The sequence below is a fragment of the Copadichromis virginalis genome, linkage group LG10, assembly GCF_057382275.1.
Source record: "Copadichromis virginalis isolate Kocher_CV1m ecotype Utaka linkage group LG10, C_Virginalis_male_GT1.1, whole genome shotgun sequence".
Taxonomy (NCBI): Eukaryota; Metazoa; Chordata; class Actinopteri; order Cichliformes; family Cichlidae; genus Copadichromis; species Copadichromis virginalis.
This window is the reverse complement of record NC_140627.1, coordinates 26593762-26619082: the sequence shown is the minus strand read 5'-3', so window position 1 is coordinate 26619082 and position 25321 is coordinate 26593762. Positions and strand designations below refer to the sequence as shown.

The following is a 25321-nucleotide window of genomic DNA, read 5'->3' as shown; positions in this document are numbered from 1 at the left end:
CCAGGCTGTTCTTGATGAATAGAAATGATGAGTGTTCTTGGTGATGGGTCTTGCCATCATACAACTTCATAATGCTCAGTATGCAGAGAATATAGTAGCAGCTTATTTTTGTAAGTTCCATTCGTTAATTTGATCCCTGTATTGTATTCGGTCGGGTCTGTGTTTCATTTACAGCTGCCACCACTGATAGATGACCTATAAAACAGCCTTAAGTGTCCATGCTTTTGTGGAACTTTTTCCAGCATCATTTCAACAAATCGCTTTACAAAAGTTAAAGAAAACTGTATACACCCAGGTTTTATTATGTTCAGGGCTGATTAAATTATCTGACTAGGGTGAGAGTATCTGGGCTGAAATGTTCCAAAAACTGTTGCAGGCTTTTGAATGCACCGTGAATCATATTAGGTTTGTGAAAGCAGACTGTAAGAATGAAAAAACATTGTCAGTGTTTGTGCTCTGAACGATTGAGGGGGAGGAGACAAACAGCTGCATAGCTCCACAGCAGCAGCTCTTCACTCTAAACTCTCTCCTCCTCCATTTGATTACCCCGATGAGCTGAAGGAAGTTACATTATACCAGCAGCAGCGTTCATCTTAAGACATGCTTTGCAGAGGTATGTGGGGTTTTCACGTTTTCAGTAAATAAATCTGAACATGTGAACTCAATCTATAAGACATTAATACTGTCTTTGCTTTCTTTATCTAAACTTACTCAGTTACTTGTCCTGTATTTTAAGCAATAGAAAACACAGATACACTGTTGTGTGGTATTTATGTAATGCTTGTTTTCACAGGAATCTAAATTAAATTAATTTTTATTCATAATGATACATTTGGATTAATTTGGTTAACTGATTGATTGGATATGGAAAATGTAAAAAAAAAAAAAAAAAGTGAAAATTGAGGGAAACATCAAAGATTACCTGTCAAAACCAACAACAAAAAAACAGTCTAATGTGGGTGAATTATTTTCTGCCAGTACCCTTATTGATTAAACTGCGCTACATATTCTACTTTCCAATGAATATCCTGGAAATAACTCATTAAAAATTTAAAAATACATGCATACTGTACTTGTCGACTTACTTCAGGTTTTCGTTGCCTGGAGTAGCAGTCAGTCTGAGTGCCCCAATCAGGTCAGCTTAGCATAACATGGAATATTTGGCAATGTAATTTTTTTTTTACTCAAAATATTTTTTGACTAAGTATTAACGTATTGTAAATATAGTTACAAAAAACATCACAAGGACTGGTTACATTGAAAATGAAACAAAAAAGGAAGAAAAAAAAGACTAAAACCCATCCACAGCAGTTCAACATGTATGGAAATGACTATTGTTTATATAAAACCTCTAAAGTTACAAAGTTGTAGAAGATAATACTAATTGAATATCAATCTGTATTTCCACCATATTTGTTTATACTCTTGCACCTTACAAAATGTCTGGACTGAGTTCATAATTAAGCTTCATATTAAATTATATTGATTGTAACTGGCTATTGTAACACAGTATTTTTTTTTATCATTGTTAAACTATATAAACTACTATATTTTATAATAGTTTACTTTTTATTTATAGACTACATCTTATTTGACAATTATCACATATGGCTGATGCTTATTTTTAAAACAAAAATCTTGCTAGGTGTTTTATATTATCAATACAACACGTGAGATATGCGACACCCTCATCTACAAACAGCTACTAGTTGCTCAAAATCCTTAAGCAACTCTAAAGCATAAATGGGCTAGAAAGATTTAAGATTGTAAGTTGTTATTTGTTTTCGAATGTTTCCTTGTAGTAAAATCCTGTCTCCCTGACTCATGTTGCTTGATAGCTGTAAATGTATTACACAGATGGGCACACATGTAGTCAAGATGAATTTTGGCCACATCTGGACACTACTTTCTAGATTTAAGCCTTCAGGCAAATACAGTTGGTAATCTTTTCAAATCCTTTGTATTCTTTGGTGTAGTTCAGATTAATTTTAAGGATTAGGACAATCCCTGCATGTGCAACAAGTTGCAGCGGTGACTGATCAGCCCACTTCAGACAGATGAAACCTGCTGTTATGCTGATCTGAATCTGAGGTAACCTCGTGAATCACCTGAATATAAATAGAGGATGACCTGGCAGCATGAATAAGTAAATACATAGTTAAAGAATAAATATATGTTCTTAGTTATATTGTTTTATGTATTTTAATAATAAAGGCCTGTAAAGCAAGGCCAGCTTTGACTCATAAACCAAGTGCTCAGCCAGACTGCAAAACAGGAAGTTTAGTGCAGAGCTGCAGAGGCATATACAGGAAACCAGACAGAACTAAGTAGGAACTAAGTAACACAGAAGGAGTTGTTTTTATCGAAACTATGTGTGACGTGTAAAGGACCAAAATAATACAAACCATTTTTGGTTTCTAACGCTAGAGATCTGCAAAATGGCTTTGGGCTGTGCATGTCTCTCTCTTCCGGAAGATGATTAAATAAAATAATTATAAATAGTTTGACTGAGTCGTGTTCTCTCTATTCAGTAAAAGGATGACAAGAACCAGATTTATTATTTTGATTGTTGTTTTAAATTAATTTAAATTACTTTAGAATGGAAGTTTGGTTTCAGCCAACAACCATGTCATGTCTGAAGTCACACATATTACCTTTCTTTTTCACTATGATGCTTGGTTTGGTTTCTGAACGTCTACACGACTAGAGCCATTGGTTTACTCAGCCACTCTGTTCTGTGTACACTAACTCTCCCCGACAATAAAGCATGAACTGTGTGCAATGTTGAATCATTGTTGGCCACATCACATCATCCATATCCACATTTTTCTGCAATATTTTTGGAATATTGTGAATATTATGTAATATTTTCTGCAATTTCAGGTTGCAGATAAATTCACTTTGATCCATGATGATCACTAACTGCTCGTCACCCCCACCATCCCAAGAGGGGCCTCAGTGTCCACCTGAGAGTTCCTCTCAGGTGTTCGCTCCAGCTGAGCATGAGGTTCATCAACAGGACGTCATCCAAGAAACTCCTCTAGAATCAGTAGAAGACACCTTGAAATCTCTGCACATGCATCGTAACAAACACTTTAAACGTTTGAGCTCTCAATGGCAATCAACCTTCAGGGCCAACATTGCTCTCTCTCCAACAGAGAAGCGGCACAGTGCAAAGAGCTTCAGGAGGCGCTGCAAGCTGCTGGGAGACGAGCAGCCTCTATGTGTCACTACCAACAATCAGCGCCAGCGTTACGTCACCAAGGACGGCAAGTGCAGGGTTAATCTGGGACACATTAAAGACAAGAGTCGCTTCATTTCAGATATTTTCACCACATTAGTAGATCTTAAATATCTCTGGTTCCTTCTCGTCTTCACTGCCTGTTACATCCTCACATGGATGTCCTTTGGTGCAATCTACTTCTTAGATGCTTGGCTACGTGACGACATTGCACACGCCCACGACTCCCAGTGGCAGGCATGCTTTGAAAATGTGGACAGCTACCTCGCAGCCCTGCTGCTATCTCTGGAGACCCAGAGGACTATTGGGTACGGCACCAGGAGGGTAACAGCTAATTGTCCTGAGGGTGTGGTGCTCCTGATGGTCCAGTCCATCACCGGCTCCATTATCGATGCCGTGATGGTGGGCTGTATGTTCGTTAAAATCTCCCGACCACAGCAGAGGGCCCAGACACTGATCTTCAGCAAACACTGCGTCATCTGCGAGCGTGACGAGAAGCTTTGCTTGCTCTTCCGCATAGGTGACCTTCGAGAGAGCCACATGGTGGACGCCAAGATCCGAGCCAAGCTGATCAAATCCAGGCAGACCAAGGAGGGAGAGTTCATCCCACTGGAGCAGACAGAGATCAATCTGGGCTATGACACTGGAGGAGACAGGCTTCTCCTGGTAGAGCCCCAAACCATTGCCCATATCATCAATGACAGTAGTCCCTTCTGGGAGGTGGGGGCCAAGCGCTTGAAGAGGGAGACACTGGAGATTATCGTTATCCTGGAAGGCATTGTGGAGGCATCAGGTTTGTAGAAATGTGGTGCTTGTGCTGTTTAATATGGATACAGCTACGTTTACAACTTTGCTTGTTTGTCATTTTTGAAAAGAGCTAAGTATGTGTGTTATTATTAAACTGGGATTTTATTGCTTGTTGTGATGTTTACTGGTTGTTTTGTGATGTTACAGTAACACGTACAGTAGCATAGATCTTCATAAAGCTGCTTTGTGGTAGTTTTTTTGCCATTGTTTGAGTGGTTGGCAAACTGAAACCAACTAAGAAAAAGGTTACTGTTACTGTTCACCATCTAAAATATTAATAAATTTGTGTTTATAAAAAAAACTTTATTCTTATGGCTCAGTGCTGGCTAAAGTGCATAAATGCAGAGAAAAAGATGTGCTTTCATGTAAACTTGCACACAATAAAGTTATGTCCTGATAAAATCTGTTGGATCTTTTTCCAATAAAGTGACCGGTTCCTAACCCGCTGATGCTTTTCTGCAGGTATGACATGCCAGGCAAGGACATCCTACACACAGGATGAGATTCTGTGGGGTCACCGATTTGCTTCGTGCATTTCCCTGGAAAAAGGAGCATTCCTCGTGGACTGCAGTGCGTTTGACAAAACCTTTGAAGTCGAAATGTCTCCACTCAGTGCAAGAAACAGAAGCCATGCAAAGGATGAGGAATCTATATTTTAGAAACTGAAAACAGGTCTTATTTGTGGAAACTAGGAATCTGCAGTTGTAGTAATTTTATCTACTTTCTTGATGTGGAAAGTTAATTATTTTGCTATGTAAGTAGGTGAACTGAGTAATTTTCAATGATCTATTAAATTTTAAAGACAAACATGGCTTTCATACCTCTTTTTGTACACCAGCTGTGACATTCTCTGAAGTAATGACAATCATATTAATGAATATAAATCTCAGGGAGGCCATAATTTCTGTTGTTTTCCTTGTTGTATGTTTTGACATAACATGGTGTCTGATTTATTTCAAATCAAGTAAAATAAAATTTATCCTCTTTTTTTGTTCTTCATCTTTTAGTTGTTCCTTTTAGGGGGCACCATAGTGGATCCTCCATCTCACCCTATCCATAGCATCCTTTTCTGTCACACCAATCCCTATGCATGCATTTTCTCTGTGCGCTTCCTCATTTTCAGCATCCTTTGTCCAATATATCTACTATCCCTTCTTCTGCATTTGTCCAAATCATCTCAGACTTGCCTCTAACTTTGTCTCCAAACTGCTCAGCCCCCCTGATATTCTCATTTCTAATCCTGTCATTCTGCTCACTCCCAATGAAAATGTTTAACATCTTCAGCTGTCTCACTTCCAGTTCAGCCTCCTATCTTTTTCTCAGTGACACCAGCTCCAAGCCATATATCATAGCAGGTCTCACTACCATCTTGTAAATCTTACCCTTTACTCCAGCTGCTATCCTTCTGTCACAAATCACCCCTAACACCGGCCTCCACCTATTCTACCTTGCATGCACTCTTTTTTTCACCTTTCTTGTCCCCTCTCCATTGGTTTGGATGGCTGACCCCGGGTACCTGACCTCATCCAGGCATTCTCTGTTAAACAGTCTGGTCAAAAAGTCCATTGCTCGCTCTACTAGACATCTCCATACCTCTACAGGTTGTCATCTGGACCATCCGACTTTCCACTTTCATCCTATTCATAGCTGCCCTCAGTTCCTCTTTACTAATGATTCACCAACATTGCTTCATATGTCCTGCTCTCACTGTCACTTGTCTGTGGTCTTGTCTAGATGAATAGAAGAGTAGCATGGCAAATCTAAATTTAAAGGTCCACCGTTGTTTGGTGATTTTTGAACTGTGCGCTGTTGGACTCAGGCCGGATTATTTGCCCAGGGATTTTACCCATGTAATCTTGGTGGCTGTTTATGTTCCTCCCTCTGCTAACCCCACTGCTGCATTTGACATTAGCACTCTGTCATAGCCCAGTTACAGACTCAGCACCTCGGTGAGGGCAGATCCCATGAGTTGGATTTGTTTTCAACAGATTTGACACTGCAGTAAATGCCCCCCCCCACTGACCTACCTGTAGTTAGCCTGCAATCCACTGCCAAGCCACTCACTCTCTTTCTCTCTACACATTGCACCATAAAATCTTGAGAAAATCCTGACACCCCTCCCACACCTATCGTTTTCGATCGTGACCAGGTTCAAAGAGAACAGAGAAGACTCCACTCAGGCAAGTCTGCTCGACCAGACAGGGTGAGTCCCCTTGTCCTCAAGGCCTGTGCCCCCAGCTTTGAGGAGTCTTTCATTAACTGTTCATGGTGAATCTGAGCCCGCAGAGTGGAAGACGTCACAGCGGCCCCCGGGATTACAGACCTGTGGCGCTGACTTTCCACGTCAGACCCTGGAAAGACTCCTCTCTGACCATTCCCAAACTATTATCAGGATCCCCTTCACAAACTGCATGCTATGTTTACTCCAGTTAACTTTGTCTTTATGTTTTATGGACAACAGATGGAAATTAGCCCTTGGCTATAATCTGGTATGTTTACATTCATGTAATTTTTTTTACATTTATGTTCATTAACATGCACTGTCCTAAATAAATTAAATTAATATTAAAATTGAATTGATGATCTGAAACATTTAAGTGTGACCAATATGCAAAAAATAAAAATAATAATCATACATATATTTTACACAAGAGTTTACATTACATTTGTCCAAGGTTCAGCAAAAGGAAGATTAATTTAATGAGCAGTAACACTGGCGGCGTTTTACAGCCCCACCTCGGTAGATGGCGCTAATGCGCGTGAATACAAATATAAATCCAAGAAGTAATGTCGGAAGAACAGCATGATGGGATATGAGAGTCCTCCGGCGGCGCGTTGCCGCCATGTCTCCTAGAGAAAAACATTTATTGCTTCTCTCTGCTCTAGGCCTAGTTATTCTCGCTTTTTATTATATTCCCACTTTTCTTTATGTGACCTTAATTCTTGCAGTTTGTTGTATTGTCTGTTATTATCATAGCGGAGAACCGCTTCCCGCCAGGTTAGGCCCGAATCCTCGGGGTGGGCTAAACGTTCCGGCCGTACTGCGGCGCTGGCTGTGGGGCTGGGAGGCGACCGGCGTCTCGGTACCCGCACGGGGGAGAGCGAAGAGCAGCGGCAACAACAGAGCCGAGCTCCGGGAATCAGAGGGACACTTAAGTCAAAGACTCGCTGAAAGCGGAGTTTATCGAAAGGAATCCTTATCAAGCGAGTCTTTTCTTTTTAGCCCCCGGGATTTTCTCATGGGGAGTTACATCGGGAAACCGGAGAGCCCAACCGCCGACTCGGGGAGGCGGAGAGCTGTGAGAAATCCCCGAGAGCAGCTCCGGGAAAAGCTGGCCAGACCCAACCACGCCGTCTATACTCCAAACAGAAGGCTTTCATTTGCTGGGTATGTTCAGGCTAAAATCAAATCAATCACATCTCGGTTTTACCGGCGTAATACAGCCCGGTCTTTTTGAATGGAGGCGGTTAAGTTGTTGGAATTCAAAAGGTTAAAGGTGCAGCTTGGCGGTTTTTAATGACTAACCTTCGAGTCGTCAGAGCGATCTCTGTAGCTCCACACAGCTATCCAAATGTGCTACACGTTACTGCAACCCTATGCGTATATATCTGTACAGGTTATGTCATGTGCAAGAGTTTCTCATTACAGTAATTTACTACTAATATAGTACCGGCATTTCCAATCTGTGAACAGTTATGACAGAAGACTTGAATTGTTGGCCATATAAATTACTTTAGTACTGAAAAGCATATTTAGCAGGTTTGCTGTATTGGCAATGTAGTAATGTATTTAGAAAGCATTAGACTTTTACCTGACAATCGGATTTATTTCCGCTATCGCCCCAGCCATTATAGAGACTGACGAATGGTATTTAACATGAAATATCAGAGACGGGAACAAAAGTTCACGTTTTCTGTAATATTAGTGAGTATTATATGTTTGGGTTTTCCCAGAAAAATCTATTATGGCCATTTGTGGGATTACGAAAAGCAGACTTTCAGACCCTTAATTTTGCCTTGGCCTCTAATTGTTCTGTCCTGCAGGGAGACACCGGGAGCAGCGAGCAGGTTCACCATCACACCCCAGCGCCACTACCCCCTGCAGCAGCCGGGTGTCTCGTCAGTGGGAATCCTTCCTCCCGTCAAATGGGACGGTTTCAGAAAGAAAAACATCCTCAGCCCTCGCAATTCCCCAGCTGCCCTCAGCCCTGTCACAGTGAAGATCGCCAGGCCTGACCACAGCTCCCCCAGGTCTCTGTGCGATCTATGCATTACAGTGTTTCAGTCTAGATCATCAGCTTGAGTCAGATCTCTTTAAACTCTAACATAACCTGTTTTAAGAGATTAATGTCAAAACCCTTTTGATAAAACTTTTGTAATGGCTGTTTACCTTTCTTTTGTTTCAGCATGGACCATTTGAGTTATGCCGTTCTCCCCAGAGCGCCTGCCGATCCGTGCTCCAGAGAGAGTGTCCTCAAGGTGCTGAAGGAAAGCCGCAAGAGAGAAGTGGACGACGAGGACAGGAGCTTTACAACTGAGCAGAAAAGCAAAAGAAGGTACGAGGCAGCACATGAATTCTGACAAGCTTTATATTTTTGCCTTTTTATGTAGCTTGGTGACACTTTTTTTTTTTTTTGTCTGATAGCTGTAAGGTTATTATAGTAAACTAAAAGTAGGTATAAAAACATTTCAACTGAAATAAATTAAAAAAATAGACTGGAAAAAAAAGGACTTCCTATACTCGCACAGCAAACCTAAGACATAAAAAGTATCATGTGTTTTGTTTAAACCTTCTTGGTCTGTAGGTAATGCATAGTGTGGTTATTAGCAAGGCTACAGAAAAACAGCCTGTTGATGCTTTTAGTTGTCTCGGTCTCTTAGCTTTACGGACAGCTGCAAACAGAATGGATGAATAGCTTTTTCCTATTAACACCATTTCCCAGTCCATTTGTGGTGCACTTGGAAAGCTCACTCTTCTAATGTAATGTTCCAACAAAATATACACTCCCACATGGGGCCTTGCATTCTTATGAATGCATATAACATCTGCATTATAATGCTGTATCCATTTCTTCCCTTTTTCCCCCAGTAATTTGAATAGATACAGATCACACGTACAAATGTGGCCTTAAAGTCTTCTATAAATACATTACCGAAGCTCAAATGCAGTTTTGAGTTACTGGATGCCAAGAAAATTGGAAATATCACTAACACTTAACACAGCACATTTTACATAGGTTTTCTCTAGGGCTGGGCTATATCATACCGTTCACGGTAATACCGGTGTAATTTTGGGCAACGATAGGAAAATGAAATATCACAATAGAATATGGGTAAAACACGCGTGCGTAGTGCCTTTGTTTACATACGCACATGGCGACGAGGCAGAATGAGAAGAGCGAAAGTGGATCGTTGAATGAAACGGATGAACCAGAATTGGTTTGTAAAAATGCTGCAACCTTAGTGGTGTGGAACTGGTTTAGCTTTCGTCCGTCAGATACACAACAAAGCACTACTTTTGGTAGAGCATGTTAGCGGGCCGTCGTCATCACCGTGTTGTTTGGAAAATACGGCACACTTAAAATCAATCCTTTGATTTTTCTGAAAATCGACAGTGCCCCTTATAATCCCGTGTGCCTTGTGTATGAATTCTGGTTGTGTTTACTGACCTCGAAACGATTTTATGTACACGGCGCTCGAAAATCTGTCAAATGTTTTAGTACGACTAAGCTACGAACCCGCACCGCTTGATTGATTGTCGGAGCATTACGGCTATGTTAGGCAGGCGCCTCGCGGAGTGATACGTACTGTGCTTCAACATAATATTACCGTATTGTGTGTGTATAACCTCTTTTTAAGTTTTGTGGATATTATACATGGTTATGCTGATGATATGTCGGCCAGTTTCCACTGGAAATGCCTTTTGATTAAACTGTCAGCAAGGAATTTGCACTGTTACATTTTTATATAACTTTAATGCACATAAAAAACAGCTGCTTGTTTAAGTGAAAATACATTGATGGGTTTTTTGCACTAATAAAGTTGTGGAATTGTAAAGTATTTTGTCTAGTGTCAATTAGATCATCAGTTATATCGTTATCGCAAATTTTCAAATGTATATCGTGATAAATATTTTTGGTCATATCGCCCTGCTCTAGTTTTCTCTATTGTTATATTTCAAAATAATAAATGGTTGTTGGTTTTTTCCATTTTATTTTTTAATTAATTTTTTACTTCCTAAGACGTAATGACAGCGGTGGAAGTGCACACTCTGCTTTTGAACCCCTTTTGCCCAATGGCACGCCGTCACAGCTGGTTCCTAAGTAAGTTAAACTTTTCATACAGTTAGATCATGTCTTATGAAAGCCTGTGGTGCAGGGTGAAGTATAGTGTGGTGCTACCTGTGCATTAAGAGAAATACTTTCCTTTTCCCAGGCCAGGAAGTCTGAAAAGAGGGATGACCTCACTGACTGAGGAGTCCATTATGAAGAGGTCTCGGACATCCTCAATCAGCTCTGGCAGTGGAGCTCATGCTCCAAGAGGAACCCCGGGCACCAGGAGAAATGCCATCCAGAGTTCCTACAGCTCTTCATTGGGTCTCAACCAGGTAACTCTTCTCTGCTGCATTAAAGGACGCACAGGATTCTAGAGGAAACAGTGGAGCTATGACACTCTAAATCTTGTTTTCCCTTCACAGTGGAAGAAGCCGTCAGCACCCAGCTCCCCTCTGTCCAGCCCTGGATCATCTCGCTGTCAGACTCCAGAGGGCATCTCAAAAAGACCCAGGTGTGTCTCTGTTAGGCTTCTGATCAGTTGTTGACATTTAATCCAGTATTGCGGATTGTAACCTTAAGTTTCATTTCCAGAGAGGACGACACGCAGTCTCCCAGCTCAGCATCCTCTGCAAAGTCAGATCACACGTCTATGGACAACACACTTGTCTCTTGTGAGTGTCATACCTTGAGTAGCTGTGTTGTGTAGGGATTCATCTGTCCTAGAAATGCAGCTCTGTGCAGCAGATTATTTAGATTTATGCAACACTGACTGAAAAGTTCTACTACTAATTAAAAATCCATAGAGCTAATTTGCTGGGAAGTGATCATAGGTAATGCTAGTTAGACTTTATTTACACAAAGTCATTCCTTATCCCAGAAATTCATTCACTTGTACCCTAAAGACCCATTTTCCAGCATGGGGTTTATCTTAGTGGCCCTCTACTGTTAAGTTAACTCTTAAGACTGTTGAAGAATATTATCAGAGTTTTCAAATGGGACTCAAACTCATGCGTTTGAACATTATCATTGCAATTGTGCTTAATTCAGATTGCTTCTTTACTTTTAGAGAAATTGATTAGCCAGTTTGACCCCTCATTACTCGGTTTAAGAAAATGGTTTCCAGAAACATCCCAAGAAAGGCTGTTGGTTTTTTTTTTGGTTTTTTTTGTTTTTGTTTTTTTTCTTCTTGTGGCAAATGTTCATTCATTCAGTGGGTCTGAATGAACGAACAACAAGTTGGGATTTGTGCAGTGTTCAATCCGTGTGCCCCAAAAATTTAACATGAATGCAGTTGACTTAAAAGAAAAAAACCTTCAGAGACATTAAATTGCTTTCTATTTATTGTGCCTTGTATGATGATGTTCCAGTCAAACTGGCTCCATTGCCCAAGGTCCAACTCAATACTTCGTCAGACTCTGGTGGTAGTGGGAAAAGAAAAAGGAAGATTCAACTGGTGTCCAGCAACCGGGATGATCACATTTCTCTGGTAAGGATTACTGCAGTCTCATTAGAAACCTCTGTTCTCATGCTTAGCCATTACAGTGCTTTTAGTCTCTCCTTGTGCTTCCTTGCAGCCCCCACCTCCTGAACTGGGTTATACAGTTACTGTTAAAGATCTAGATGAGGAGAAAAAGGCTGGTATAAGTAAGATACAGAAGGTCCTGGAGACACCTGGTAAGTTGCATTCAGTTCAATCTGTTAACCCTTCATTCACATGTAAAGATTTAAACACCAGAAAAAATATTTATAGAATAGAAAAGAATAAACCTTTATTATCCCACGGATGAGAAATTTTGTTGTTACACAGCTCTTATAGTAAGGGGAATATAAAACAAAGACACAAAGTGGTCGTTTATACATAAGCAACTGAAGTCCGCATATACAGGTAACAATGTACAGAAATGTGTATAGAAAAATCGCATGGAGATATGTATAAAATGTACATAAAATATATCTATATTACTATAGAGCCATTGTGAAAGAAGTCAATCTACATAAATGTGTTTCAACCAAAATGGAGGAAAAAGCCCTAGCATGTCTGTGACCCTCTTCTTTCTTTTAGCTCCAGAGCCTGAGAAGACTGTCTCCCCCTCAGCCACCACTTCCACCCTGCCTGCCCCCTCTGCTGGCTCTACTGCTACTGCTACAATTTCCACCACAACCTTGAGCAGCCTTCTGGCAGCTCCCTTGCCCACATCTAGCTCTGCCACCCCAGTCATTAACCTGGATCCCAATCCAGTGAGCAGTGCCGGTACAGTGCCTGCAGCCCCCAACCCACTGCTGGAGGCTTTGAAGAAAGCTAGTGCTCCTTCTCCCACATCCGCTACCAGTGCAAGTTCAGGTACAACTGCTCTTCACTTGATTTAATTTTGACTACCTTTAATTTCTTAGTTCTGTACACTCATGTTTTTTTCCTCCCAATGTGCCCTTAGTGTCTGTATCAACCACACCCGCACAACCCAGTGTTTCAATCCTAAAGGCATCAACAACAGTGGCTTCCCCACAAATCCCTGCAGTCTCCCAGTCCTCCTCTGCGTCTGTGCAGCAGTCCTCCGCCTTTGCTCAGGTCCTGCTGGGTCAGGTCTCCCAGGCTGCCAGCAGCACCCCACCTATGGCAAGCCTATTTGGGGTGGCTAGTCAGGTCAGCGCCTCCTCTGCTTCCTCAACATCTAACTCAACTGCTGTTACTGCAGCCCCAGCCAGCAGCTCTGCATCAGTCAGTAACACCAACCCACTAATGGCTTCAGGCTTTAAGCCCATCTTTGCTGTAACCGCCACCACCACTTCAGCTACATCAGCTTCAGAAAGCAAACCACCTGTCCAGAATTTCAAACCCATCTTTGGAGATGCCACTGCGGCTACTGGCTTTGGACAGCCTCCATCCCTTGCAAGTGCAAAGGCAGCCTCTACAATTTCAAGCACAAGCAGTACAGCCTCAGTATTTGGTGGATCAACAAGCAGCAACACAGCTGGCCCATCTCTGTTTTCTGGCTCAACCACCACAGCTGGCACATCCACAGGCTCCCTTCCCACTTCACAGCCTGCTCCACAGCCAGCTATGAAATCCCTCTTTGGAAACTGGAACACAACATCTACAACAAGTACCACCAACTCAGCTTTGAATCAGGCTCAGAATGCTGTCGGCACAATTCAGTTTGGAACTGCTACCACTACTACAGCAGCAGCCACGGCCCCAACTCCAGGACCTGCTACTGCTTCAACCACAACCTCCAGCCAGGGTACCTTTGCATTTGGTGCCACACAGCCAGATGCTCAGGCTGCCAGCCAGAAAGTATTTACATTTGGCCAGACAGCACCCAATCAGAACACAACCACTGCTTCATTTGGAGGCTTTGCCATGGGCAACACAGTTTCCACTGCTGCTCCTGCTACCACACAGTCAACCTGCAACTTTGGAAAGTCATCTTTTGAAGCCCCAGCAGCTCAGACAACCTTTGGCTCCACAGCAGCAGCGCCAAAGCCATTCACTTTTGGAGGCAGCGGAGCGTCATCCACACCTGCTTCTAACCCTGCCCCAGCTCCTTTCAACTTTGGGGCAACTCCTACCACCACAGCAGCCACTTTTGGTACCCCAGCTAAACCAGCATTTGGAGCCAGCACTGCTGGTTTTGCTTTCGGTGGCACTGCCGCTCCCTCAGCTGCACCCTCAGCTCCACCAAGTTTCGGTGCAGCAACCCAGGCTCAGAGCTCCTCCACACCCACCTTCGGATTTGGCAGTGCAGCTCCTCAGCCGGCTCCCTCTGGACCAGCTCAGCCAGCATCCGGTGGATTTAACTTTGGCTCTGGAATGCCGTGCCCTCAGTTTGGAACACCAGTTTCCAATAATCCTGCACCACAGATGGGAAGCTTCAACTTTGGGGCTGCTGCTACAGACAAACCAGCTTTTGGTAAGGAATTAAGACTGTTGTTGTTTTGCTTGTTTATGTCTTAAGCCCACCTGTAGAGCGGTTCAAGCAATGAATGTAATGTTGGCTAGCTATTTCTTTTGGCTGTTCCCTTGCTTGAAAGGGTTTTTATCACACCAGACATTTGATTTGGCACAGATTTTACTCCGGGTGACCTTTTTGTGTCTCCTCCTGGGCTCAAGTCAGGGATCTTTCTCGTGTTAGGCAAAGATGTTAACCACTACACTAATTTTGTCTGTTGCGAATATCTTAAAATAATTTTAGTTTTGATTACCAGTAAATGATAGTAAATTAATTGAAATGATTGGTATGTGAAACATAACCAGTAGTTGAATTAACGGGTCTCAGTAGTGGGGAGGGTGGGCTGCATTTTTGTTTGTTTACATCGCTGTATGGTTGCACTTAAGTGTGAGTGCTGGTTTCCTACTGTGCCACACACTGACAGAAAGATTTCTGTGGTTAGGTTACTATGTTGGTCTATCAGAGTTTTAGGTGTTGGGTGTTTGAAGTTGCATGCTGTTTTCCCTGCAGGAACGTCAACACCATCTTTTGGCCAGAGTGCTGCTGGAGGTCCAATTCCCTTTGGAAGTCCTGGAACTCCACTCCAAGGCTTCAATGCTGTTCAGTTTGGTGAGGCATCAATTTTCTTTTTCTTTTTTTTTAATTTTTTTTTTTATTTTTTTTAGAGGTGATGCCCAGCTGGGGCTTTAGTAGGGATGTGTGGCTAGATGTTTAAACGATGGTTGCTCTCAAGGAGCTGTAACCCAGTGATTTAAACAAATTAGTCTTCTGATTTTATTTAGTGAGAGTGCAGCACCATCACAAAGTTTTATTGATAAATTTGATAAATTACTCTATACCTCTTCTGTTGGTAATAGGATGCTACACTGTAGCATTATGCATTGCAATGTAGTGGGATTTAGCCTGTTTATCTACTGCTGTGAGGCCGAAGTGGAAACACATGGGTTCTGTTATTAAAGGTGGGCTTGAGGCAAGCTTATGGGAATTTTTATTGGAGCCAAATACTTAAAAGCATGTTGCCTCACTATAAGAATTCCTTGTCAGACCTGATATTGATCCTAATTTAGATGAAATTAAGAGGCAGTTTTGAAGTTTGAAAATTTGATGCCACTGTTAAGAACTGGATACTTTGTAGCAGAAATTGTTACATATCCATATATTTTTTATTTTGTTTAGGATCTCCAGCAACTCCTTCCTTCTCAATCGGAGCTGGATCGAAAACATCCGGAGCACGGCAGAGGCTGCAGGCGAGGCGACAACACAACAGGAAGAAGTAGCCTGCCACGTCGTTCCAACAACGCATTCGGAGGACTCCAGCTGTTGCTGCTATGGCTAACCTGGCTAACATTGCTCTGTTCTAAGCCCAACATCCCACCCCATCAGGCTACCACCATGCCCTCTGCTTCCTCCGTCTCCTCCTCCAGTGGGTTGTGCTGGCCCGAAGTTTGCAGACGAGTTAGATAGAGCACATTAGCCTACTGAGTCCATGACCCAGTGAGGGAATGCAGCAGTAAGGAGAGAGAAACCACAATGATGTACTATACTTGAAAGAGAAAAAACTATTTGATAGATGCTGAACATAAGCATATCCAAAGTTCTTTTTCCTTTTACCATACACGGACACTCCCATTGGTTCGTCTTAAGGAGAAAGTTGAGTCGAGCTAAAGGTGGAGCTGGGCTCAGACATTTATTTTTTTACGTGAAACGCTCGCTGGTTTGTATGTTACCTGGATATTTGAATACATTCTCTGACTGAGTCTGAATGGGATGAAATGCACAGTCAATTCAGATAAGGTACACAACACTGCAGTGTAAATGTAAAGTTTGCATTTAAATTATTTTTTTAATTGGCTCTCTGACCCTGTAAATGAATAATGTGTTTCTGCACTTAAAAGGGTGACTTAGTAAATGTCTTAACGTAGTTTGTGCAGACCCTTGTGTTCTTGTTTCGTACTCTTTGTCATTGCAAGCATTCCCAGAGTCCTCCTGTGGATGGCCTTTTTTGATAGTGATTGCCAACTGATTGAATTAGCAGGTCAGTATGTGAGTAGGATGAGTACTCGACTAGCGCTGACAAACCAAAGCCAACTCTTCAGCTTGTTCCCTGTGAAAAGAATCTTGAGATGAGAGTGTGCTTGTGTGTGTGTTTGTTGTGCCAGACTACCTCTCTTTGCGCCCAGGCACTGAATCCTTGTTAATTCACTGAAACGTAACAAATCTGCTAGAATCAGTTACATTTTACCTTCAGCCTACCTGCTGTTAATGCACATGTAACTGTGATAAATGGTGAGTTTTTAAATATCTGCACAGCAACACATCCCCACTTCAGAAATGTCACTGCTACCTTATGTCAGATTTACTAAAATTACAGTCTGTTCTATTGGATCTCTCACAGCGATACAGGGATTTTTTTTTGTTTCGTTTTTGTTTTTATTATTATTTTTGTTTTTGAGCATGCAGCAAACATGGACAGTAAAGCAGTTGATGTCAGCTGTTTTATTCAAATGATCTCTGTTCTCAGTAATAATCACCTCTTATTGTGAAAAGTGAGCCGTTACCAGTTGGGTTTTGTGTTTGTTTTTTGGGGGGGTGTCTGTCTTTGTTTCTTCTTTTTTCTTCTTTTTTTTTATTTTTTATTTTTTTTATTTGGATGGTCAAATTTGAATAAATAAAAATGTGAGTTGTGGATGTTCCACATTAAACCTTTAAAGATCGCCAAATTTTCTTCCCAAGATGTGGAGGCTATACTTCATACTGTGTATTAGCAGTATGCTGTTTTTGTAGTGGATATACAAGTATTGCTTAGTAATGTTGCAGGAAGTTAAAGAGGACCTGTTATGATTGTTCTTATTTTCTGTCATGTATATACTGTTACAATAGTGGATCCTCGTATTAAACTTGGCCAGAGTTTTGAGTAATTTGTTCACTTTATGAACAAGTAAACCCTGTCAGGCGTCAAACTTCTCCAAACGCACAGTTTCTGATAGTTTTTTTTTTTTCTTCTTCTACTACTTCTGGTTGTATGATGTTTATGAGAGGAGTAATCCTTAACACCTCTCTTTGTGAGGGGCATCCAATCAGAAGAGCCCCTTAAAGAGGGGTTTGCTACACATGGTGGATGAACAGCAGAGCAAGAAGGGAAAGTGATTCTTTATGGAGTCTGGATTTTTTTTTCTCCAAGCTTCTGTGGGTTTCTCTTCTGAATTCGGGTTTCTCCCCTGCCAAAAACATGAAACACATTGGAAAAATGCTTTGTTAATGACATGCTGCTTACAGAACAAGAATGTCAAGAATTGATATCCAACATACTCTGAGAGATCTAAGTAGTGTTTTACTGGGCACTGTGTCTACGAGTTAGTCCCAATAAATTTAAGTGATTTAATTTCAAGAAAGCTGGAGTTGAAATCAGATTCAATATAACGTTAGACTAGATATAAGTCCAAACTTCTTTTTCTTCTCAGAAAATAATCACACTGCGTTTTAAAGCATATTTGGAAGTATTACCACTTGCCACGGAACAGTAAATGGCTACTTTCCTGAAGAATACATGCTTTTACTTTAAATATTTCAGGTATACTTGATGCAAATATCTAAATCACATTTATTTAGGCTTGTAGACATGGTCAAAATGAAGTTCAACTCAGCATGGGGATGGGTAATTTAAGAAACTTTGAAAGGTGAAAATGCCTGACAACTTTGAACTGATCCAAAAACTCATTTAATTACTTGTTACAAACACAGGAATGCAGAGGAGCATCTCTGAATGCACAGCATGTTAAACCTTGAAGTAGGTGAGCTAAAGCAGCAGACACCCCACAATCAGTGCCACTCCTGTCAGCTCAGAAAAGGACACAGAGGATACTCTTCACGCGGGATCGCAGAAAACGGACAGTAAAAAACTGGAAAAAAATTTGCCTGGTCTGGTGAGTCTTGATTTTTACAGAAATACTCAGATGGTAGGATATAAATTTTGGTGTAAACATCGTGGAAGCATGGCTCCAACCTTTTTCCTGAAAAGTTTTCAAACATTCCACACACGCCAGTCCGCTAGGTGGCATTAGAGACGATTTGATACCCGGATTGTGCTGCATTCATGACTACACGCAGAACAGGAAATGTGAAAATTGTGGCAGTTACGATAGGTAACGCCATTAAAACTAAGAAAAAAACGAAAACGAATAATCTAAGAGATTAAGTTGTCTTTTAACGTCATGTTAAAATCATGCAAGCCAAACTGAATGGAAACGGAATGTTTATACATTTAAAATAAACTGTATATGTTTCACGGAAATGTTTGGGGACGGGGGATTCTCGTATTTACTATTTGCAGTCGTAAACTGAACGCAGCCTTAGATGAAGCGTGCTATTAGGACGCATGCGCGGTGCCCCAGTCGTGCGGGGTTAGTTTAGGAGACGTTAGCGTTGCAAAATACGTGGCAGAAGGGTGTCAACATGGAGATAGCTGCTCTGGCCGCGTTAACTTTGTTACTGGGTGCACTGGTTATTCTGGTTGCGTTAGCGGTGGGCAGACGGAAAGAAGAAATAAGAGAGGAAACGGAGCAGGCAGCGGAGTTTGCCGGTAAGAGCCACTCAGGCTAACGTAACTCTAGCTAGCTGGAGAAGGGGGAGACTGTGGAGAAGGCGGCAAGTCAGTCATACTGCATTCATTCATTCATTCATTCATTCATTCACTCACTCACTTACTCAGTAATCGATTCATTCAACAAAAGAGCTCCGTGCCAACGATATTAACACGAACTCAGAGCTAGAAGTACAAGCTACGGTAACTTTTGAGTGGCTGTCACTGTCACATTAACAGACCAATGGGTGCACTGCTTTCTGTCGAGTCACTGCCTGTTTTTTAACGCTTCATTGATGACAAAGGTTCAAATCGGTATCTGTAGCACGTAACATTAGTTAATGACAACACTCCTGTACATGTAAATGGTAAATGGCTTGTATTTGTATAGCGCTTTACTTAGTCCCTAAGGACCCCAAAGCGCTTTACAGCGTAAAGTAGAATAGCTCACTGTATAAAGATAGTACTTAAAAGTTATAAAACAGAGGAAGGTTAGCACATTCATCTGATGTTGAGTCTGTTTAACTATGTTTGAAGAAGAATTTACATTAAATTAAATTTTGGACTAATAAAGACGTAGTTAGACTATTATTTTTTCTCCAGGTAATAGGATTTATAATTGAATAATAATACAGTAATAATCCTGGGCATAATTTTTATAACCTTGGAGTTAATCACTTTAATAGTAACTTATTATAGTTTTGTGTTGTCTAAATAGGTTTTGTTTGTGTTTCATTTTGAATTTTGTTTTTCTTTTGAGGATAGTTTGAGTTATTTTTTGGATGTTTTAGTTTAGATTTTTATCCATCACATCCATCCATTTTCTTCCACTTATCCCAGACAGGTTGCCACTCTGTTGCTGGGTTAATTTAGAGACCGACAACTGCCCATACTCACATTTACACCTATGGCCAATTAAGAGTCACCAGTTAACCTAATGTGTATGTCTTTATACTAAAGGAGGAAGTTAAGTAATTCGTTTTTTAAAAAAAATTATTTTGGTTACTTTTTCATTTTCTTAGTTTTCAATCGTATAGCTTATTTCCAAAATTTTCTTGGCTTTTAATTTAATTTTAGTTCACTATAATAATCATGCTGAGAGTGTTTTTCCACATTCTGTTAACATTGCATGCAGTGAATAGAAAACCTCCCAGAGCTAATTCCCTGATTTCCAGAGTTTGTTGTTTTTTTTTTTTTTTTTTTTTGGGGGGGGGGGGGGGGGGGGGGGGTTGTCATGATACCAAGGATTGGAAAATTACACATCAATTATCTTTTAGCTGTTTGTTAATGCTTCATAACACCCAGATCATGTTCAGAAATAGCATAACCAATGGTTTATTCTAAAATGAAATGTGTGGAAATAAAACTTTTTTTTATGTTCTTAGCCTTTTCCTTATGACTGGGCTTTGACATACATGCTAATGTGCAGGCTTGTTGAAGAAGATCCATAAACAAGAGCTTTCCATCAATGATTTTTCCCCAGAGATAACGGATTCATAGCAGCTCACAAGAGTACATTGTTATTGTTAGACTGCTTATTAAAGTTAGATACACTTATATTGTTAGTAAAATTACAGAAGACCAACCACACAAACCACACAACTTAATTAAATAATGATAATAGAAAAACTTATAATAAAAAGTAAAGAAATAAAATGGAAACCTAAAAAACAAAATGAGTACGTGTATTTTGTTTATATTTATGTTAGAAATTGTGCAAAATTACAAATTCTATATGATATGTTATTATCTATATAATGCTAAACATATAGCATTATAAATGGACTGGTTCTGTTTTGTAAGTGCTTTGTACTACAAGAGTTATTAACACAAGCACTTTTTTCCTGTGCCTAACTACTTACTACCTAATATTTATGCTCTATGAGCCCATTGGAGAGCAACTTGGGGTTCACTATCTTCCCCAAGGATACTTTGGCATGCAGACTGAGGCAGCCAGTGTGATCACTGCAAAGCTCCAATTAGTAGAACTGCTTATTCTCCTGATATACAGCCATCTGAGTAATAGTTTGTATATATCCTTTTAAAATAGTCTTAGTGGGCATCAATGGTCATGTTTTTCCTGTGTGTCTTCCAGCTGAAGCCAGTGCTGTGAAGGGTTCCCAATCCAAGAAGCAGAAGCAGGAGAAGCAGCGTGGCCGCAAGGATAAACCTACACAACACACTTTCAGCCATCCGCTGCTGGCAGCCTCTCTGAAGGTAAACTGAAACAATCATCAAACACACACATTGTAAAAGCCTCAGAGGACAAGGAAGAGTTTTCATAAGAGACCGGAGTTTGGTTTGTTTTAAGTCACTGTAGGTTATGCGAGTTAAAAGCCTTGCTTTTGTTTTGGTCTAGATGCCGCTCAGCTCAGTGAGCTGTTCTGAAATAATTTAACAAGGTTTCACTTGCACCCTCTCCATAGCCATTTTTCAGCATGTGTGTACTTGTTTCCATGTGCCTTTTAGGGCCACAGTGGAAATGTGACGTGCCTCGATTTTAGCAGTAACGGGAAGTACCTGGCGTCCTGTGCTGACGACCGCACTGTTCGGATCTGGAGCACCAAGGACTTCCTGGACCGCGAGCACAAGTGTCTGAGAGCCAATGTGGAGCTGGATCACGCTACGCTGGTCCGGTTTAGCCCTGACTCCAGGTCTTTAACTACACTTACTGACATAAAGCATTTCTTCTCTTTCCTAAGGAAAGTGAATTGTACACAAGAGCTAGTGTAAGTTTAACATAAACCAGGTCAAAGAGGTTTAGAAAAGACTTGTGAAGTAACTTGTTTGATGATCTGAAACATGTAAGCATGTAAAATATGAAGAAAAGTAATCAGTAAGTGGACCAATACCTTTTCAAAGTATTATACACAACCAGAGTTATGGTGAGGTAATCTTCAGAAAATCTTCACTGATTTTCTCCTTTTCTCTACAGGGCGTTTATCACCTGGTTGGCCAACGGAGACTGCATACGAATCTTCAAAATGACAAAGAAGGATGACGGCTCCATGAGCTTCAAAGCTGCTCCCGAGGACTTCCCACAGAAGCACAAGGCCACCATCCTCAACATTGGCATCGCAGAGACAGGTACAGAATGCCGAAATAACTTAAAAGTTTTTACTTATAGTATCGGCTAGTAACGCAGTTAACACAGCTGGGTTTGTTTTTATCACCAGCTGGGTTTTTGAAAGTGTGTGAAACCATTTGTGGTTTAGTATTTAACAATCAGTAAATTCATTTCAATGTTTCTTTTATTCATCTGCTCCATCTCTCTGATTATTTGTCCAGTCTTTGGGTTAGTCAGCCTCTTGACAGCCTAACTGTTTTAAGAAAAAAATCGACCCACCAACAAGCAACAAAAGTTGACTCTAGTTTCACATGAGAAGAAAGCTGTCAAAAAAGGGAATATCTGTTAAAACCTTATTTATTGATTTATTGATTTTTCAGTATTTGTCACCAGTTTATGGGGCTGATATTGTGTTTCTCACCCACAGGCAAGTTTATCATGAGTGCCTCCACCGACACCTGTATCAACATCTGGGACCTGAAAGGAGAGGTGCTGGCCTCTATCAACACGAACCAGATAACCAATTCTTATGCTGCCATCTCCCCGTGTGGCAGGTCAGTCCCACTCCTTATTTACTGCACAGCTTACACTTGAAAGCTTAGAAATGATATACATCTACTCTGTAAGTTTATTGTTTTACTGTTTCATGACATTAAAACAGAAAAAGTGTCTATAAGCGATGTTTTACAGTAAGAGCTGTAGGTTCTTCTGCTTTAAACTGTTGTTGAGAAAAGTAAAGGTCTGAAAAGTAATTTTCCCACATGTAAGATGATTTCTTCATATTGTTTTTACTTTTAAATTCCATTCAGTAAAATAAAAATCGAAATAAAAATAAGTGTTTGAATTGCGTGTCACTCTTTGGGAGCTCTGATCCTGCTTCATCTATTCGCTCAGGTTTGTCGCGTCCTGCGGCTTCACTCCTGATGTGAAGGTGTGGGAGGTTTGCTTCGGCAAAGGAGGAGACTTCAGAGAGGTGGTGCGAGCCTTTGACCTGAAGGGCCACTCTGCTGGAGTCCACGCATTTGCCTTTTCCAACGACTCTCGCAGGTAATACGCTGCAATATTTGAGATGGAAAATAAATGGTTGTTTATAAGCTGAGACAACATAAAATGGCATATAAACGTTAAGGTGAGAGTAAAGAAGCCTGCTGTGTTAAGCAGTAATACTTTCTTTTCATTTTTCAGGATGGTGAGCGTCTCCAAAGACGGCACGTGGAAGCTATGGAACACGGACGTGGAGTACAAAAAGCAGCAGGATCCCTACCTCCTGAAAACCGTTCCCTGCAGCTCGTCTGAAGGCAGCCGGGTGGCCTTGTCTCCAGACGGCCGGGTGGTGGCCGTCAGCGATGGCTGCAACGTGGCCATGTACGATGCTGCCAGCGGAAAGCTGGAGGAGGAGATGCACGGCGTCCACAGCATGGAGATCACGGACCTTAGGTTTGACATTAACGGACGCTTCTTGGTGTGCAGTGGCGACAAGGCTATCCGAGTGTTTCACAATGCTCCGGGCTACCGGGCTGCCATCAAAGACATGCAGGACATGCTGAGGAAGGCTCAGAACGAGGCCATGAAGCAGAGACTGCAGCAGCAGATCAAAGAGGCTCAGAGTGCCCTGGACGCTGTGCTCGCTGCCCCCTCCAACTAAACAGAAATAACAGGAAATCACACTCTGAATGTGACAGTGTCAGACTCTGCTAATCATTTGTTTGCATAGTCACCTCTGCCTCTTAATGATCTGGACTGTGAAGATGAGATTTGCATGCAGTTTAATAAAAGGTATCTTTTTATGGAAGTGCTTCGTTTGATTTGAGACATTTGGACTTCTGAGTGTGATGTGCTGTGATTGTGTTTGATTTGTCATAGTTTGTGAAATTGGTCTCATAGTTCTTCAGAGTCACTATGTGGAAAAAGGAACAGATTAACAGTCCCTTTAACATCTAATGGCCACTGTCGGTTTGGGTGCTTCATTTCCAAGTCCAGGTGTTGTCTGTGCTGACTCACTGTGAAACTTTGAACACAAACTAATGTTAATGTCCACCTTTGCTTTTCCTACTGTGGTAGGTCAAAATTTCTGCTGTGAAAAAAGTTAAAAGTGTAATATTTTCCCAGAGGGTGGCGCTGCAGTAAAATTCCTTTTCTGCTTATTACAGCCAAAGTAAATCTTTGGAAATCTCCTCTTTGAAATCCTTAAAGCTTTATCTAATGGCATTGCTATTGAGAGTTAAAAATTCGGCCTCAGTTGACACCTGTGCACTCTCACATGGCAAATACCATAAGAGGATTTGACTTCAGAGCAGAACGTAAATTGTGAGGTGCCTTTTAAGTACAACTAACTGAAAGAAGTGTGAGCAAGATGTCCGGCATCTTGAAAACACAGGTGAAACCACCTCTTCGGATCTGTCAGAGTGATAAAAATAACCTTCAAAGTCACTGAAACTGGGGAAGAAAAACTAGCTTATTCCTCAGTCCATCCTAGCAGCCCACTGAAGGTGTATTTGATCCTCACAAACAGAGTTGTAGCGGGGAAGTCTGGAGCGTCCTATAATCCCCAGAAAGTTAAAGCATATCAAAATAATCCTCAGGATTTGCAGAATTTGTAACTTGTTTTGAATAAAGGCATATATTTGATTACAGTGTGCTTGTGTATGAGGATTTGGGTATAAAATAAGGCCTTAAGTATCTTAATTCAATTGTGCAGTCTGGATTAATTTTTGTAGCTTTAATAGAAGACATTCTGAATCTCTGTGCCCTTTTTGGTATTTTTTTAAGACTGTCAGAATGAATATTTTGTAAAACAACACCAAAAAAATAAATAATATTCCCTTAAACAACATTAATCAGTTATTTTCCAGTCTTTCAGACCAAGACATGGGCCTGTTATATTAATCAGAAAAACGGGGTGATCCAGTGTAATGCGTGGCTTGAGTAGTTTATATAAAAAATTATAAGTCATTTATAGGGTGGAGAACAGATTCAGAATACTTTATTGATCCCAGAGGGAAATTGTTTTGTTACTCACACTGAAAATATAAATATGAAAGATTGAAAATATAAAGTGAATTTTTTATATTCAAACAAAGGCACACAAAGTGCAATGTTAAATTAAAATAAAATGTTCCAATTCTAGTGAAAATGTAATGGATGGACAAATCAAGGAAAATCAAATGAAAAAAGTCACCATTTATTTTAACCATTTGGATGAAATAAATCTTAAAACAAGGCTCATGGTAACAAAAACATGTTTTATGATATTAATTAAATGTAATTCAATAAATAAATGCATTGATACATTTTTATTATTTATTATTATTATTATTTGAATATGTGGCTATATATGCTCATTTTCTAACAACTCTTTTAACTATATTATATTATATTATATTATATTATATTATATTATATATT

At 40.7% G+C, this 25321-nt stretch overlaps 3 protein-coding genes across 3 annotated transcripts; all 3 read left to right on the top strand.

Moving 5' to 3' along the window:
* Positions 1–68: 68 nt before the first annotated feature.
* Positions 69–5047, top strand: LOC146700623 (G protein-activated inward rectifier potassium channel 3-like). Its single transcript, XM_085470895.1, has 3 exons — positions 69–613; positions 2884–4034; positions 4511–5047. Exons 2-3 carry the CDS (start codon positions 2909–2911, stop codon positions 4705–4707), a joined length of 1323 nt encoding a protein of 440 aa, XP_085327021.1. The 5' UTR covers positions 69–613; positions 2884–2908; the 3' UTR covers positions 4708–5047.
* Positions 5048–6838: 1791 nt separating this feature from the next.
* On the top strand, positions 6839–17188 carry pom121 (POM121 transmembrane nucleoporin). The gene is made up of 13 exons (XM_085470893.1): positions 6839–7436; positions 8093–8299; positions 8455–8604; positions 10291–10371; positions 10484–10655; positions 10746–10834; positions 10915–10994; positions 11691–11809; positions 11898–11997; positions 12386–12664; positions 12756–14231; positions 14781–14879; positions 15447–17188. Exons 1-13 carry the CDS (start codon positions 6862–6864, stop codon positions 15545–15547), a joined length of 3528 nt encoding a protein of 1175 aa, XP_085327019.1. The 5' UTR covers positions 6839–6861; the 3' UTR covers positions 15548–17188.
* Positions 17189–18645: 1457 nt separating this feature from the next.
* On the top strand, positions 18646–24544 carry tbl2 (transducin beta like 2). The gene is made up of 7 exons (XM_085470891.1): positions 18646–18849; positions 20945–21066; positions 21319–21503; positions 21785–21936; positions 22344–22470; positions 22811–22963; positions 23102–24544. Exons 1-7 carry the CDS (start codon positions 18723–18725, stop codon positions 23559–23561), a joined length of 1326 nt encoding a protein of 441 aa, XP_085327017.1. The 5' UTR covers positions 18646–18722; the 3' UTR covers positions 23562–24544.
* The last annotated feature ends 777 nt before the right edge of the window (positions 24545–25321 follow it).